This window comes from Blennius ocellaris (assembly GCF_963422515.1).
Source record: "Blennius ocellaris genome assembly, chromosome: 5".
In the NCBI taxonomy this organism is placed as follows: Eukaryota; Metazoa; Chordata; class Actinopteri; order Blenniiformes; family Blenniidae; genus Blennius; species Blennius ocellaris.
The window spans coordinates 26,897,677-26,916,218 of record NC_137654.1 but is presented as its reverse complement, the minus strand read 5'-3'; the positions used below and the strand labels follow the sequence as shown (position 1 = coordinate 26,916,218).

Here is an 18,542-nt window from a genome sequence, read left to right as displayed (position 1 = left end):
AGACAGTCTTTAGATTCTCAAGTTTCAACAATAAATTCCAGTGTTCCAGGTGGTTTGAATTTATGTTTTGCATCATGCACACCAGCTTCATAGTCCCCTGCTCATGCCAGCTCTGGGCGACTGATTGGAATGGGCAGCACCCCTTTGTCCATCCCTGTCCTCCTGATCTCCTGTGGCTTGAGGTGAGGCTTGTGTGGGTGGAGAGGGTGGTGGATAGGAGGGTGGGGGGATGGTAAGGCGAGGGAGGGATGGCAGCACAGGTCTGGGCGAGGTGGGCAGAGGTGGAGGAGTGGCGGAGGATGCGGTGGCCGGGGAGTGTTGTGACGGGCGTGCACGAGGGGTGGCAGGAGAGGCGTGTGTGCTCCGGGCACGTGGCGGCTCAACAGGACAGTCACTGATCTGCTCAAGCAGCGAGGGCATGTCTCCCTCGATTTTTTCCAGCACAGCCGCCATTTGCTTCTCTATCTGCTCAATGACACTGTCCATTTGCCAGTCGCTTGTGGTGCTGCTTCCTCCTCCATGTGTGAGCCCAGTTCCATACATTCCTACTCCACCTCCACTTGTATAAAGTGAACTATATGGACTTCCGTAGCTCCCTGAAATGCCCATTCCCAAAACCCCAACTTCCGGGTTGTATGGGATCGCATGACGGCCCAAACTCGCAGAGCTGCCAACGGCATAACAACCCTGGCCCAGCACGTCACCGGTCCCAGCTATGCTAAACTCTGCACTGTACCTGTCTGTTTTCTTGGCATCCCTATCCCTTCTACCTGCCGGGCTACTGTCACCCCTTAACCTAACTCCTAGTCCAGCATCCACTGCCGCCCCGGGTCCCATTGTTGGTGTGACCGCTGCTCCCACTGACCTTTCTGCTACCGCCTCTGGTACCTGCGTCTGACACCAACTTCCTTCAGCCTCTGCCTTCTGCTGGCCGCTGGGTCTCCTCTCTGGTGAGGAAGATACTACAGCTGACGACGTAGGTTGATGCCCAAGAAAAGTTGCAGCCATTTTACGCTTGCTGCTGGGCTCAGGGGAGGTGGACATGGGCTTTCTGTCAAGACTACTGCCTATAGAACTGTCGAGCAGCTTTGAGCGTTCTGGAGTCACTGCAGAGGTCTGTTTGGATTCTGGAACAACTTTATTTTGACCCAAGTTAGCCGCAATTTTTCTGGTTCCATCACCGACTCCTTTCTTTACACTAACCTTATCAGGCTCTTCCTGTGAAAGCTTGGGGACTGCGTTTGATTGACAGACAGGTTCCTGTATGTCTGAGGGAGAAGTTCCGACAGAAGGGCCTACAGGCCTCGTCTCCTCCTGTTTTTGTCCTACCTTCATTGTCCCCTCATTTAGGTCCATATCAGCTGGTGCAGTCTCAACAGTAACCTCTAAAGACACACTGCTTGATGTCACACCTCCATCACTGGTCCCCTTTTCTCCCTCATCACTTGTCCCCTGGGAAACCCCCCCTTCACCATCTCCTGCCTCCTCTCCAGCCTGAACTTCGGCTGAACTGTCAATGAGCGCCTCTGAATTCTTCAGTCTTTGCATGAAGGTTGTGACGCGGATCGCTTTCTGTGGAGAAGCAAATAAAAAACCAGAGGATAGCAGAGGTGAGGAGAATTAGATGGAACACTGAGTTGCATTTTTCTGAAACACCCATAGTGACACCTTTTCCTACAAAACAATCTTTGGTGCCTAAGTCGGTTATGGAAAAGCACTTTATAAGCAAATAGACAAGCGACGGAGAAAAAGCTTGTCAAGGTACCACGATTTTGCATCTTCATTGTAAGCACTGGAATGCAGTAGTGAAAAGCAAAAGACATTAGTGCAAGTTGTTTACTTCCATTAGCCTATGACAGATAGTACTCTGGTTCAAAGCAATTTTAAGACTCACTCTTCCCAGCAAACTCCTTGATTGCTTGCTGACTGGAGAAGGTAAGTGAATAGACATGGGCAAGCCTCCTTCAACAGTCATGTAATCCCATTCCTTTTTATCCACAAGCCCTCAAAGAGTTCAGGTACATGCGTGAGCTTAACAATTGTTTCGAAACCAGGAAAGTAAATTTCCTTGAATCCTCTGGAAGTGAAATGCCATTTGGACACTGAAATGTCACTGAATACAATGTGGATTCACTGCGCAGCTTCAAAAATGACTTAAATGTAAGAACAGTATGGGGCAATGAGCCAGGATTCACATTACAGGGATGCCAGAGGGCATTGTAGTTCAAACCACTGCAGTTTAACGAAAGACATTCAAGTCCACAGTGGCCCATGTCCCTGATTTCCTTTCCATTTCACTCTCTCCTTATCTTCACCAATTTAAAAAGTGTGCAACGATAAAAACAAAACATATTCCTTGGAGCTATTACATATCTGGTTTTCACCAATCTGGTTCTACAAAGTAGTGCAGATGAGGAGTAAGAAAGGAACAGAGCAGGCCACTTTGAACCTTTGGGTCTAACCAATGAAGAAAAGTGGGACAGAGTGGATGGATCTCTTCTGGGAAAGGCAGAGTGACAGTGGGTAGAAACAGAGCAAGAGAGAAGCTTCAGCAGCCATCAAATGAACAATAACTGCAAGTATTTTCAAATTAGTCAACCACTGTAACGATATTTACATGTGCCGACACCTTCAGAATACAAGAACGATATTGTGTCATTGAACCATGGCAGACTTAGTGCGCGTTTCTCTACATGCTCTGTCCTTCCACTCTTACTCGTATTCAGAAACAATACCTTCAACTCCTGGGAACCACATGGGGAAAAAGAAAAGAGGGTTATAACTGTTAAAGATGCTGTCAGGTCAGCACTGCCATCGTCTTTCTTCTTTGTCTTCAGTATTCACATCCCTGGATATCCTTGTAAACTTCATCACAGATTCAAAACATACTTCATTGTGTAATGACAGTAAGGTCATTAAAGCCAACACGTCTTTCACTTCAGTTTCCTCTGCTACTCACTGGGCTGTATTTTTATCATCTCTATTAGCTTCTACATGCAGAGAAGTTGAATTAATTCTTACCCTCCATTTGGCTTTTGCAAAGTTCTTCTCAAACTGGGCGCACACGCCATCCTTCAGATTCTTCTCTGACGCACCATTTCCTGCAATCCTGTCACAGATGACAGGATTCCAGACAGTGAAAAAAGAAAGTCCTGTATTTACAGTATGTGGCAACACGACTGTGTTGTAGTGAAGAGGTGCACATCCTTACCATTCATGCCAAAGCGCGTCTTGTGCAGTGATTCTCAGCATCTGGTCCACTTCCATCAGTCGACAGACGAGCTCCTTAGCTGGAATACAACGTGGGATGCCATATTCACATAGAATTTAGAAAGTTTCCTCCATCCATCATGTAATGATGACAGAGACCTGGAGCCAATCATAGGTAACTGTGGGCGATTGCAGGGTACAGAAATGTGCAGCCAGCAGGCCTGGCATACTGTTACACACATTCAGGCCGACAGATATTATACAGTTAACAGGAATACATTTGCATTGTAAGAGAAAATGTCATGCAAGCACAGGAAGAACATGCAAACTCCTCATTTTCTCATTCATTGGGTTGTCTTTATTTATTTATTTTACAATAAAGAAATAAAAAAAAACATTCATATTCTCCCCTATTGTGTTACGGAATGGTCATAAGAAAACAGAACATTAATTCAACTGTGTATCTACTGCCATCGTGTGGTTGAGTTAAGTACCTGCAGGTGAGATGTCATCCCAGTAAGGGGAGTCAAACTCAAATTCCCCAGCAACAATGCGACAGAAGATGATGCGATTATGTAGATCAGTGTTCTCTTCCTCTGTTTCATCGTAAAACGGAGGATTTCCCGATAAACTGCGAGAAAGAAAAAGGCATGAACCCGTGCCCACAAAAGGATAATGTCCTTTCTACATTTGACTCAGCAGATACACAGAGGAGCTTTCACGTTGCAGCCTGGACATGCTGTCATCTTTATATTACAGGTTTTGTAAATGATTGCTTGTAATAATACTGGTCGAGACTCACAGAATGAACATGATGACACCCACGGCCCAGCAGTCCACAGGACGGCCATATCGGTGACGAGCCACTACTTCGGGAGCTGAGGATCGGTGGAGAAGGGGAAGCAGACATAAAAAGTATTTGCAGGACGCAATGTCATGCCTTTTTTAATTTTTTTAATTATAAGTGCTCATACAGCATTTATAATAGTAAATGGCAGTGGCACCAATGCTCCTGAAGACTAGCACCCATTTTAACTAAATTTTTCTCATCCCATTCAGATCAGAGCCTATATTCCCTTTCCTTATTTATTAGTTTAATCACACTATCCAGCATCATGGATAACCGTCTTGGCCTTTCACCACAGAGAAGCAGGACAAAGTACAGCTCTGCACTTCACATTGCCCTCGTTTACACCTCAGAAACACAGAGAGGAGCTCGACGATAAACAGAGGATGATAGGACATGAAAAGGAAAGAAGAGCGAGAGGAGGAGGAGGGCAAGACTTGGATGCTTTCAATTCTGTTTATACTTTTATCTGGGTTTCATGTTTTTGTACTTATTTATTTTCACACTGCAAGACTTTGCCGCTGACAGATTATCATCATCAAATGCACAAGAAAGCCAAGAACTCAAATGGATATATATGCCCCCAGGTCATTTTCACAAAAGAAGGTAAAGCTAATGGAAAGTCATAAAAGAAGATGAGATATGGAGAAAAGAAAAACATAGAATGAAAGGTAAAAACTATATCCATGCATAGTGGTAAATAGAGCGTCACCCACCCAAATATTCTGGTGTTCCACATGGCTCTGTGATGGGGCCATTCTCAAATCTGGACAGGTAGAAGTCTCGCAGAACTACTTTGTTGTGGTTATTTTCTGTGTAGTACATCAGATTTTCCAGCTGAACAAGATGAAGGAAGGATAAAAGAGAAGCCCAACAAGTAAATTAGTACATTTTGTGCTGAAAATCTCTAAGAGCGAGTATATTCACGCATACATGAGTAGGAACTCATGGTTCAGAGATTCTGCATCTCCAAAGCAGATTCGGTACTTGGTCTTTTCAAGTATTATGTTTGACAAGAACACACATCAAGCTACTTTGTAAGACTACTTAAAACTGCTTATTCTGTTAGATGCAATCTATTAGATGCAATGTACCGCACTGAAAAAGCTATGATGTAATATTACCATTTGGTATCATTTTGCACAACAAACAAAATGAAAACAAATCAGGTCAGTGCATAAGGAAATGTACACTGCACACATGGGACATCTCACATAAACAGGGACGTTGCTTATCAGGCCATGCTTCCTGGAATTGCTGTTGATTCTAAAAGAAATGTGGCTTATAAAGTTCAACAAGCTGTCAGAGGTGGTAAATTCATATTCAAAGCAGCTAAAAATTATTCTGTTAAAGCCATTAATTTCAGCAAGAAGCAGTCAAGTTGCAGTGCAATTTGTCTTCCCAATATGATCATTAGATACCTTTCATCATCATTATTGTTTTTACACATAAAACATTGAAACTGTTGACTTCTTTTTTGTTGATTTCAAATGTATTAAGGGTTTTTAGAAGTTGAAGAGAAATCCAGTGATTCCATAACAATATTTTCTGATTTATTTGTTCCCCTTTTCAATCTGTGGGGTGTATAACCATTAGACATATAATAAATAAAATACAAGTTTTGCCAGTAGGGGGAGGCTGAAGCTCAAGAGATACTGCTGAAGTTAATGAGTCGATAATGAAACATAAAGATATGATCTGCATGATTTGAGTGTGTGTGTGTGTGTGTGTGTGTGTGCGCGAGAGAGAGAGAGACAGAGAGAGAGAGAGAGAGATTGCCTTAAGCCATAAAGACAATGTTTACTCCCATGGTAAAAATGTTATCAGATGTTTAGTCATTAACTGAGATGGCAGCACGATGCTTTAATGTGTCTCCACAGACATTGTGTTGACTAAATACTGAATATTACTTTCCGCGGTGTGAGGACAAAGCAGTCCACTCAGTCGGTCCACAAGTTAGGTTTCTTTTTTTTGGGCATGTGTGTGTGTGTGTGTGTGTTTGTGGGGGGGGGGGGGGGGGGGGGGGGGTTATATATCTCCCTGTGTCTTGTGCATCTCAAGCAAAAGTCTATTTATATCTTTTCACTGTAGAAGCCACTCACCACACAGATGTATGCGTGCGCACGCGCGCACACACACACACACAGACACGCGCAATCCTGCTGATGCGAGAGTTAGCGAGTCAGTGCAAGTGTACCTTCAGGTTCCTATGAACAATGTTGAGAGAGTGTAAGTACGCCACAGCTTCGAGGACTTGTCTAATGACGTTGGAAGCATCTCTCTCGGTGTAATTCCCTTGGTCAAGGATCCAGTCAAATACGTCTCCACCAGTTGCCCTGCGAGCACGCACATACACATCAAAGTCAGTGCATACATTATCAAATGTTATAATATCTAGCATACGAATTGAAGCATGTTTCATATTCATCATAGACAAAAACACAAGAATATGCAATACATAATGTTGTTTCTCTTCCTCCAAATCAAAACTGTGAACCAGGGTAAATAACAGCCTGTGACACTGATGTTATTCCAGTTGTTGTTATCTATCTCAACTGCAACGAGCAGCAGTAACAGACATAGAACACAACAAATGATTCATCTCTTCAGTGCACAGTGCTTCCTTTTTTCTACAAATGGTTGAAGTACTTGGGGTCAAACGTCCAAAGCGAGGGAAGGTGTGAAAGAGAGGTGACCAAGTGCATAGAGGCAGGGTGGACCGGATGGAGACGAGTGTCAGGACGGATCTGTGAAAAAAGGTCCCAGCTCGGCTGAAAGGGAAGGTCTGCAGCGAGAGCAGCTCTGTTATCTGCTTTTAGAGACTGTGGCACAAACAAAAGACAGAAGAGGGTGAACCGGAGGTGGAAGAGATGACAATGTTGAAATTTTTAAGATTAAAACGAGGACATTGGAGGGGCAGCTCATGAGTTCAGCGGGAACGTGAGAGAGACAAGGTTGGTCACGTATGTTGGAGAGATGAAAGCTCTGCAGGGAGAACGATGATGAAGATGGAGCCGTCAGGCCAGTGAGGAGGTTCATGGATATGGTGCAGAGGGACAAGCAAGTGGGTAGTGTGAGGGTGGAGGATATAGGACACTGAGGGGCAAAAAAAAAGAAAAAGACAATTCACTTTGGTAACCTTAAACAGGAAAATGTCGAAACAAGAGTAATTAACTATTAGGATATTGGTCTTTACTCTCCAAGACTTGGTTCACTGTGGAGATAAATGATGAGGGTGATTATCACATATTGCCTTTGGCCACAAGCGTATTGCCTGGGCTTCATATAACCAGACCTGAATCGCCTTGGCTCTCCGTGTATCAGTAACACAGAAATATGCCGTCCACTCAGCTTCAATCAATGCTACTGTTCTCAAATAAAGTTGCAAATGTCGAAATGCACAAGTGATGTGGATGGGCCAGGCTCTGACGTATCGATCCCCGGCTCTCTGAAGAGATGGCTCGGCAGAGTGGAGCTTCAAGAGCACTGAGTAATGCTGAGTGTTAGTAAGAGCAAATATCTCATCAAATCTCACACCGTCCCCGGCTGCTCAGGGGAGCGACAGAGCACACAGTAATAAGAGGATAGACTCCTCTCATACCCCGAAGCGGATGGATTTGTGCGTGTGAAGATACATGACGGCACATGCCCAAATAAGATATCGATACGCACGGTCAAGAACGCTCACACAACAAAGACAAGTTGTGAAAAAAAAGAAACACTCACAGTTCCTGGATGATGAAGTATTCTTTCCGAGTCTCGAACGTGTCAATCAGCTGGAGGATGTTTGGGTGATTGACCCTGGAACAGCCGGGGAAAAAAAAAAGAAGAAAAAAAGTAATCACAGACTGTAGCACAACAACTGTTCGAGGAGTTCACAATATCAACCACAACGATCATCTGATTTATGTTTGAAAATCAATTTAACCAAACGCTCTCTTGTCCTCCGCCCCCCCCACCCCTCCACCCCTCCACCATTCGTCCATCTGTTCACCGACTGATTACGTACAATTTCAGGATCATGATTTCGTTCTTGGCAGCCTTGCGGACTTTCCTGCCGTCTTTCTTGAGGAATTTCTTGCAGACAAACACCTTGTCTGTTTGTCTGTCTTTTGCCAGGCACAGCTCACAGAACTCCTTCCTACGCAACAAGGAAAAATATCGAGGAAAGACAGACAGAAAGTGAAAGAAAGTGCAGCTAAAGGGGCTACAAGAAGAATAAAAGAAGCTGTGGAGTGTGTGTGTGTGTGTGTGTGTGTGTGTGTGTGTGTGTGTGTGTGTGTGTGTGTGTGTGTGTGTGTGTGTGTGTGTGTGTGTGTGTGTGTGTGTGTGTGTGTGTGTGTGTGTGTGTATTAATGTGAGAGGACATAAAAATGTCCTGGGCTGCTGTTGATTACATCTGAGACTGTGGCCCTCATGGGACACTGTATGATATTAAAATTGAGATGACAAAAAGAAGACAAGCTGTTTGAGTGACAGTTTGTGTAAGGATTTATTCTGGAGTTGAGGAGTTGGGTAGAATAGAACTCGGAAAACCAAACAGGTTGGAACTCATGTATGGTTACAATCAGATGAAGGTGATCATTAATGTTTTAAGACGTATCTCATGATGTGTCTTTTCCAGGATGGAGCTTCAGTCAATCATCCCTTTCAGGGGGAAGTCATCCGGCTACCATCTGGGTTCAGATATAATCTGCCGGGATACTGGTTGAATGCAGTTATCGGCCTTTAGATACTAGTTTATTTCAGTTTGTGTCGTTATGATCATTTTCTTGTTTGCTTACCGTGAACCAAATTGCTCCAAAGTAGAAACGTCGGTTTGAATCTGTGCTTTGGGGTCTGTATGTGCAGAGTTTGCTTGTCCTTGGTAATCCGGTTTCTTCCCAGAGTCCCAAAACAAGCCTTTGAGGTTAAGTGACTGGAAAATGACTGTCGACGTGAACGTGAGCTTGTGTGTGACCTGCTCAATCGCTAACATTTCATCATATCAGGTTACTATTTTTATTTTTTAGATTGCCGTCTAAGCTCAAACATTGCTTGGTGATGGAAAACTATGTGCCATTAGCTCTGCACAACTTGCATTTTTTTTTGCCATGCATTATTTTTCCTGACACATTTCCACCACACATTCGGTCCATTCAGTTTGTGAGGATGATATCTGTGGATATGAGCTCATTCATCATTTAGTTAACTAAGATTAATAGATAGTGACTTAACTGACATTTAAAACAATCCTTACACTGGGACTTGAATACATTTTATTTAAGCAGCTCACACATATAGAGCAAATGCTTCCTGACTTAATGTGCCTTTAAGTGTGTGTATGTGTGTTTGTGTTATATAAAACATGAGCAGGAATCTCTCAGGCCAGATGTTACCATATGGTCTCTTACTCTCACTGGTATTTGTGAGTGTGTGTGTGTGTGTGTGTGTGTGTGTGTGTGTTTGATGTGCACACACGTGCAGTCATCAGCGTGTCAAGGAGAGGTGAGCAAAGACCGAAAATAGCCATTTTCAGCCAATGGAGCAAAGTGATTTTCACAAGTCTTTGAAAATATGTCAGCGTTTTATTTCTTGAATTTATTTTTTTAGATAAATTAGTTGGACATAAATGGTCATTATATTTTACGCATGTCACATAACATTTGAACGGGAGGAATGATAGGCACTCGTGTGCTTCATGAACTGTCATAATCAGAAATAATTGGTGGGTAAAATAAAAAAAAACCCACAAAAAAAAACGGTGTCTAAAGTCTGTTACCCGACAGCCTCATGCCATTACCTTCTGTTATTCCTTCACTGACACAGTGTGATGTGCCAAATCAAATCTGCAGTGAAAATGGTTCAGTTCATGTTAAAATAATTTATGAAGAGAATAAAAACCATCTGGGAATACTGGAAAGTGCCCATGAATTCTACATGCGGAGAGGAGGGAGTAAAAAAAAAAAAAAAAACGGCAAACACAAATCCATGTATAAAGCTTTATGTCACTTACGCTCGGAGGACTTGTCCGATCTCATATTTCTCTGTGACATCAGACATGCTATCGTAGGTCCGCCCATCTCGCAGGGCAAGGCACCCAAATGGCATGACGGCATTCACCTGGCAGAAGAAGAGAAAAACCTTTGAAGCGCCGCACAAGAATAAAGCATCTTGATCAGAAAACACGCGTGAGGCAATCGCAACAACGCATGCATGTGCGTGTTAAAAAGGAGTAGAGTTACTCGAGAGACTTCATGAAAGCTTCCAGTGGTTGGGGTCAAGGTCGCCGAAAGCAGTGCCAATAATATTAGTCTTGAAAGTGTACTGCATATTGGAAAAGCGCAGATACAGCCAAGTCAATTTCTGAACGAATCTGGATACTTACGCTTCTGGCAGCCTGGTTGCGTGCCAGCCTTGTCAACAGATACTAAGCTACCCACTAAGCTTCTCTCCACTCCATTAAAGTCTGCAGATTCTGTGCAACGTCTGTCAAGTTCAAGTTAAACTTTGCTCAGAAAGGGCAGCGTCCCCGCATCCCCAGAGCAGCTGGGTTCATCAGCAATTACTCAAGTCCAGAGTAAAACTCGTTTGCAGTGTGCATGGTTTTCTTTTCTTTTTTTTTTTTTTTTACTCCATCAAACTCTTTGACTCGTCTTGTGATCAAGATCAATAGTTCATGACCTTTTAAAGGGACTGTCATCACCACTCAGGATCACTTTAGAGTGACTCTGTCACCACTACCGCCGCGCGTACTATAAATTATGTCAGTCATGTATATGTAAACTATATACGCTACGTTAAATCAGTGGAATGCATGGTGTTCTTCCTACGTGCTTTCAGTGCATTTCCTGGTATATGAGCATGTAGTTCACCAACATTCTTCATGCCCATCCTAAAATAGCGTGTGACCCCACAGGAGGTCCCAAACGCCCAGGTAGAAAATCGAGGATCTGGATAGTGAATCAGCAATCAATATACCATCTCACCACAGTCCTCCGGCAGTCCTCACCCACATCTTTTAAACACTCCATCTACTGTAGAAGACAGATTCCCTGGAAGCTTCAGTCATCCATCCTCAAGGTCTGAAATATCTAACTTAACCCATTCCTGTTGGATAATTCATTTCTGTTGTTTCTCTAAGATTCCTGCAAACAGTTTGTCTGTTGTCTCCGTGGGGCTTGGGGATACAGCAAGACAAGACTGTTTTCGCCAAGTTAGGAAATTATTTGATGGGAGGAAAATGGTACATCGGAGGGGGAGCTTTGATGAACGAGTGACTCGAGAGAGAGAGAGAACTAGTGATGCTGTCAATTTGGCTTCATGGTGGTGAGGAGGGTGGTGGGGGGATATGAGCGAGGGATTATGAAGAGAAATATAATACAAAGCCTAAAAGGGCCTTAAAGCATTCTCCAGGAGCTAATTTAAAACTGAGGAATAAATATCGGTGACAGAAAATCTTCTCTTCCTCCGTCTCTCTGGTCGCATCATCGCCGTAGAGGAAATGGCCAGAGGTGCTTCTGGCCTGCGGTGGAGGAGGGGCCGGAGAGTGCCGTGTAATCCCGGCACCAGTTCTAATCTCTAATCTGTACCCCTAATCCAGAGTGCTGGGAAACACAGAGTGTGTTTATGTGCATGCACAGATGAGTGCGCGTCTGCGCAAGAGCAAAGGTTGATGGAGACGCATCACGTGTGCTGATATGAGTCGGAGCAGAAGGGCGTGTGTACTTGCGTGTCCATATGTGTGTCCTTGTGCGAGTGTAATGCCCCGCTGAGATGAGGAGGGGGTTGGGGAGGGAAATTTAGTGGTGGATTGAAAAGGCCTAGTTTTGCTGGTAAGATTATGTAAGAGCAACAGCGTTGGGACAACAGGGCCCGGGACAGGGAAGGTGAAGCAGGCTTGTTGTGATGCGAATGCTTCCATCCCCGTGGGAACGACATGCGGCCACTGAAGTAAAACCACGAGTGCCACATGTCAGTTGTCAGTATGAGGGTCAGTAAATATGCTTCTTGAGATTCTGACCCATTGAACAGAAGCTTTCAGGTTCACTTGCCTTACAAGGCTGTTTCCGAACTTTAAAGACACTTTTGTTGAGAAAGACTTTGCAAAAGTACCGTCACGTTTCTTTTGGGATGCTTCAAACACGCACCCACACAATGAAGCAGCCTTTGAATCGTCTGGGTTTTTTCTTTTCACAAAACCACTTTAAGCCCTCAACCTTTAACAAAGTTTTCATCTTGTTTGTCCACAGTCAACAGAGACTAAACTCAAGTTGAAACTTGGAGCACAATTCTACTTTTCTCTTCTTGGTGGCAAACACAAACCACAGAAAACTTGAAAAGTGGATTCTCTCTTCAAGGAACTTAGATAATGCCTCTTTGTTTCAAGTCTGAGGGCAGGTCATCAGTTTGCATCTCACTTTTTTTTTGGTTTCCCCTATTTGTGCTGGTGCACATTGTTTCAGTCTAAAAAGCATCGCACCTGCAGAATACCGAGTTAGAACGAGCCTTGAAGTTGACTAAAGAGTAGGAGGAGGTGTGGAAGGGTATGAGAAGAAAAGGGAAGAGCAGGAAGAGGTGGAAAGGATGGAAGATGAGGAAAGAGGTGGGAAATAAAGGGAACAAAAAAAAGGCAAGGAGAAGAGTGCACAGTGACTAAGTCAAAAGGTGGATGGAGAAAATCGTGTACATGAGAACAAAGTGTAAAACACAGAACTGCAGAGGCAGATTGAGAGTACCTATCAAGTTCACAGCTTCACAACTGTGTGTCTGCAAATGTTGGCTTTAGTGTGTGTGTGTGTGTGCATTTATGCACATGTGGGTGTATGTGCTTATGTGTTAACAGGCTTTGTGCGATAATGTATTGTGTGACTCAGAGTGTTTGATGAAAGGCATGAAAGGCTGTCCCTAAAATCAGAAAGTACTTGAAGGCACGCTGACAGGGCAACCTCCTCTGCAACCAACACGCACAGCACACGTCCCGAATATCTGCCAGACGGGCGGATGCAGGTAGCGCATTATCAGAGACGGAATAAAAGACTTGAAGCAAAGCTGCCCTCAGGGATCCGACCACTCATCTCTTGGCAAGAAGCGTGCTAATTTGAATCAGTGAAAAGTGCATCAGGAGCTGGGTATTTTGACAATTCACTCTAAGAAACGAAACAAAGAAATAGCTCTTTCTGGGGGGGGTGGATAGTGGTTCGCACCGTTGCCTCACAATGAGACATTTGATTATGGGTGGCGTCGGGGCCTTTCTGCAGCGAGACTTCTTGTGAATAACTCAGACTCCTCCTACAATCCAGAGTCATGCTTGGTGAGTTTTGTTATTTTCTTTTTTTTTTTTTTTATTTGAGTGAGATGGCGGCTCTGTGTGATCGTCTGTCTTTGTGTGCCTGTGACTGACTGACAGCCTGTCAGGGGTGAACTCAGCTAATAGCTCAATGTCAGCTCAGACACACTCCATTCCCCACAATCCAGATGACAGACGGATGGATGGCTGGATGGATGTTCAAAAGCTACCAGGCTCCAACTTTTCCAGTGTCGGTGTCGTAGAAAGACACCGTGACAGAGCCGAGTTTGTTTGGTTGATTCACTTGATTGCCTGGGTTACGACGAGGCTGTCACCTGCTGACAAGGTGATTTAAATAATTTACATTCGCAAACTATGAAGTCAGACAGCTATTATTTCATGAAACGCCATCAGCATTTATTTCTCAGCTTGTACCTCATAAAATACATCTTCATAAATTCTCCTCTATGAAATTTGTGGCGTATATCTCACTGAATCTGCTCCATCACTGTTGCAGATTGTTGAACATTTTGCCTGCTGAAAGCCTGTTGGCATGTATCAGTGACTTAACATCCAGAACCAGCATGACAGAGTTTGAATGCTTCTGACACCCTGTAGGCAAAAGCAATCAAATGGCTTTGTAATGAAAATCACAAAAGTTTGTATTAGTCTGCTGTAAAAACTTGTGCAACAGTCTTCATAAAAAAAACAAATGGCAGCATCTTTTGAACGTAGATTGCTATTCGGCTCAGATTTAGATCACTATGATACAATGACTGTGCATGGATGTAAATATTAAACTGTGTCACTTCCGCGGTGTCAAAACAGTTTCCACACTGACCCAAATTCACACTTGCGTTAATTATGCCAAATCTACCACCGTGGTTTGTAGTTTAAATTGACATGTAATTGTAATCCAAAGTTTTCTTTAATTAATTAACCTAGAAGACGATACTTTCAGTAATGGTTGAAAGAACTGAGTGATGTGAAGTCTGCTTTTTTAAATTGGATTCAAGGTAATCTTAAAAGGCTCTTGCTTTAATATCAGATATTAAGAGTATTATATTAAATCAGAGATTTTTTTTTTTTTAAAGAAGCTACTCTATGTTAATGGTGGTGAATACTGAATATTATGGACAGAATGAAATGGAACTTTTACATTCTTAAAGCGGAAAAGTAGAACCCAAATGAGTCAGTCTGACTGTGCAGCTTCCACTTATTCCTTTTAATGATGGTAAAAACTGAATTCTGCTCCTAAAAAAAGTGATCAAAAATGAGCTATGCTAAGCGAAATGATCGGGAATACACAGTCTTGAAGCAATTTTACTTCACAGCAGGAATATTTCTGGTTCCAATCTTAGCTTGGTGTGTGCATTGACTTTCTCCAGATTCCGTTCACAGTTCAGAAAAATGGAATTAATTGGTAACACACACAGGTGTGAACGCAATTGTGTGTTTGCCCTGCGATGGACGATTGATCAGCTGCGGTTAGCTCCAGGAGAATCGATGGATCGTTCATCAATGTCGTTCATTGTACATTTTGGCTTTATAGAAGGCGTTGGAATTCTGCAGGGCAATAACAAATGAATAATTCCAACGACTGCGTGTTGTTTTTGCTGCACGCTCTGCGTCATCGCTTGAAATGCACACTCATTAACACACGCGCGGGGCGCACACAAACTCAGGTGTGAGGATGCACGGAGCGATCCGAGACTTCGCACTTTATCTTCAGCGCCTTAAATCAAATCGCTTGTGCAAGACTCTGCATCTGTGGGTGTCTGCGCGCTTGTTCACAAGTGTTATGTTTAGGCTGCAGCAAGGCTCAAAAACGATTCAAATGGAATAGAAGATCTTTCTATCAACTCGGAGGGGAGGTATTTCAGTGGTTCTTAGCGTCAAGGTTATTCTAAGAAAAAGAAAAGCTGCTATTTACCTGCACTCATCTCTTTAGCCGCCTTTCCTATTAAGCCTATGCTCAGTCCAACTCTCAGGAATATAAAAAAAAAAAGTATAGAAAAACGTCTGTTTCTCAGCTGTATATCTAAATTGCGATGCTGATGGCAACATGGAAACAGGTTGACATACTGCCTGAAAGCTGTGTACTAGTGTGTGGCAATCTGGCTTTTCATGTACCTCCATTTCAGAAAGTCAGGAATAATTGCCAGTGTATGTCGGGGAAACGTTTCACCCAGTGCTTTGAGAATCTGCATTTTGTAGATTCTTTTTGTGCCGTCAGTCAAGTGGTTAGTTGAGTTAGTGTGTCCTTGTCACCGCCAGACAGGTGCTTGCACGGTGCTGCTTGGAAATCAACAACATGGTCATTATCAGCATCGGCGCGACACAAATCCTGATATCCACACAATGTGATTAAGTGAAGCTGCAGTGGATTTGTAAAGCGGTGACACTGGATCCACGGTATAATAAGATAAACAACACCATGATATGTGTGTGTGTGTGTGTGTGTTTGTTTATAACATTTCTTAACTCGTACAGTATGTCAGCGTGTGCCTCAGGAGAAGAGTGAGAGCAGCAGAGGGGATGCGGCCGACCTCATGTTACTTCTGCCCGCGTGAACGAGGGATGACGGTCGTCTCATGTCAGGCTGCATGCGAGCAGGAAGCACGAACCGAGTTACACACATACGCAGACGCACACTGTGGCACTGCGGTCCCATGCACCCCACTACATTGCCTCCGCGCTGAATAGTTCCTTATTCCACAGGGATTATTGATCACAGCGTCATCAGATTATTCACAAGTCCCCTTTCCTTTCCAAACTCCAGTCCAAAATGTTCAATCGTATTTGCTCATGACGGAGGAAGGCAGAAGAACATCAGGGGTTACTGGCGAAGTGTTAACCCCCGAGGTTTTAGGAGGTTCACTAATGGAAACGGAGGAAGGATATTGATGCATCTGCCGCTCCCGCGCTTTACAGCCACTAATCCGATTGTAGCAGTGTGCTTGTATGAGCGAGACAATTAAACTAACACATTTAAAAGGCTCTCACGCACCTGCTTTATTGCAAAAGGAAATTTTCTGTGTCCCGGAAGACCTCAGATTAGTAATGAATCCCACCAACGCCGTCAAGTTTTATACTTTTAATATGATTAGTGCCAATTGCCAATTTTCATTTCACCTTGCTGTATGTTTCGTGCATGCAAATAGTTGTGTGCCTCTTCAGTCATGTGTAACCAGACATGACAGCTGCTGCGTGCTCCATATTGATCAAACCTCCCATAAATTTCTTGACTTAACATGCAGGGGAAAAAAAAAAAAAAAAGCATGACCAAAACAACATTTTTATCCAAGCATCTGGCGTGCTTACAGTGTAAAATCCTTGTGGGAAGATTTCATTAGATTCACAACATTATGTAAGAATTGCACCAACTGTAATTGGGAGAAAATAGCACAATGAATATTTTAGAGACGGCTCAAAGCGCTTTCATATTGCCATTAATATAATTTTGACCCAGCAAACTTATTCCCAGTAAGAATGTAAAGGCGATAAATGGAAATTGGTCCAATGATTCCAGATGATCTTATTGCCCGGGCAGATGGGAACTGGGCACACAGCAGCTCGGGGTTGGTCTCGGGCGCGATCAGGATGCTGCAACATGAAAGTGGGACAAATAAAAGAGTTGCGAGGACATGACAGAGTACACAGGAGAGAAGGAGCGCGGTGGATGAAACGAAGATGCAGATGACGGGCCAATTATCAGAATTAGTGTGCTTGGTACAATGAAGTGTAGTACAGGACACGTAAGAGAGGGAGAGGATGAATGAATTAGCATTGTGAAAACACACAACTTATATCGACGTAGATACACACGCACGCATGCGGAAAATGTACTGTAGTTAGAGTTATGTATCTTCCCAGTGTGGGGTCTTCTTCCAGCTTGTTATGAACACTAATTCCCATACTGCTGACAGAGTGGCTCTCATCTTGTGTGTGCGTGTGTGTGTGTGTGTGTGTCTAAGGAGACAGTTGTGTGTTGGAGTGTGTGAGACTGCAGGCGTCCATGAAGCCAGAAACGGGCTTAATAAGGAAACGCTCTAATGAAAATTCATCACATCTGCCCGGAGAGCGAGACGGAGACAGAAAAACCCACTTCCAGATGCCGACACATATGAAATCCAACAAATTAATGTAGATATGCAGAAAGCCACAGACACCAAAACAATCTTCTGCGTGCACACACACACACACACACACACACACACACACACACACACACACACACACACACACACACACACACACACACACACACACACACACACACACACACACACACACACACACACACACACGCACACGCACAATGTGAATATACGTATATAGAGTGACACCTTATTAGAGAATAATGGGAATTATCTGTTCCTAAGCTTTACACGACTCTGTCAGAAACCTCCTTCCTCACCTTTAATTTCCTCCCCACCTGCTCCGTCTGTCCTGCTTCCTGTCCCCTCATTAGGACACTGGATGTGGATCCGTGCAGGTCTTACACAGTGAGTGCATCCTCAGGGAGAGCAGCCACAGGGTACCTTTGACAAGTGTGTGTGTGTGTGTGTGTGTGTGTGTGTGTGTGTGTGTGTGTGTCCTGCCTAAGGCTATTCTTGTGTCAAAAAAGACCAAGCCTGCCAGACAGATATTGCATCATTCTATGTAAGTTGCAACACACACACACACACACACACACACACACACACACACACACACACACACACACACACACACACACACACACACACACACACACACACACACACACACACACACACACACACACACACACACACACACACACACACACACACACAGAGTAATGTGTGCATCTCACAGACTTCACGATAGGTAGTTACTTTTTTTGAAAGAAGAGTGTGTGTATGCCTTCCATAAATTCTCTGACATACAACATCACACCCAAAAAAACAACAAATAATTTGGAAACTGAGATCATTGTTGTGCATCAGAGCTCCACATGGTGAACGACGAAAGAGCGAGACAGAGTGATGGAAAGGTGAGCACTACATCATAAGCAAGGGAAAAAGTGAGACAGTCATAAATATATTATACAAATCTGTTGCATAAAACATGGAGCTGCATTTACACGTTATAGCATTTCTCTCTCAGTGGAGACTAACTGTGAAATAATATTTATGAACAAAAGCATGAGCCGGCTCTCTCTCAATCTCCTTTTAATCACGCCATAATGTT

The 18,542-nt window shown here is 43.6% G+C and overlaps 1 protein-coding gene across 1 annotated transcript; it reads right to left on the bottom strand.

Moving 5' to 3' along the window:
* Window positions 1–87: 87 nt before the first annotated feature.
* On the bottom strand, window positions 88–10,156 carry camkvl (CaM kinase-like vesicle-associated, like; the record flags this gene model as incomplete). The annotated part of the gene is made up of 10 exons (XM_080495999.1): window positions 10,053–10,156; window positions 8,067–8,198; window positions 7,784–7,858; window positions 6,255–6,393; window positions 4,774–4,894; window positions 4,013–4,088; window positions 3,705–3,841; window positions 3,212–3,290; window positions 3,022–3,109; window positions 88–1,572 (listed from the first exon to the last, which is right to left on the bottom strand). Exons 1-10 carry the CDS (start codon window positions 10,145–10,147, stop codon window positions 88–90), a joined length of 2,427 nt encoding a protein of 808 aa, XP_080352125.1. The 5' UTR covers window positions 10,148–10,156.
* Between the last annotated feature and the right edge of the window lie 8,386 nt (window positions 10,157–18,542).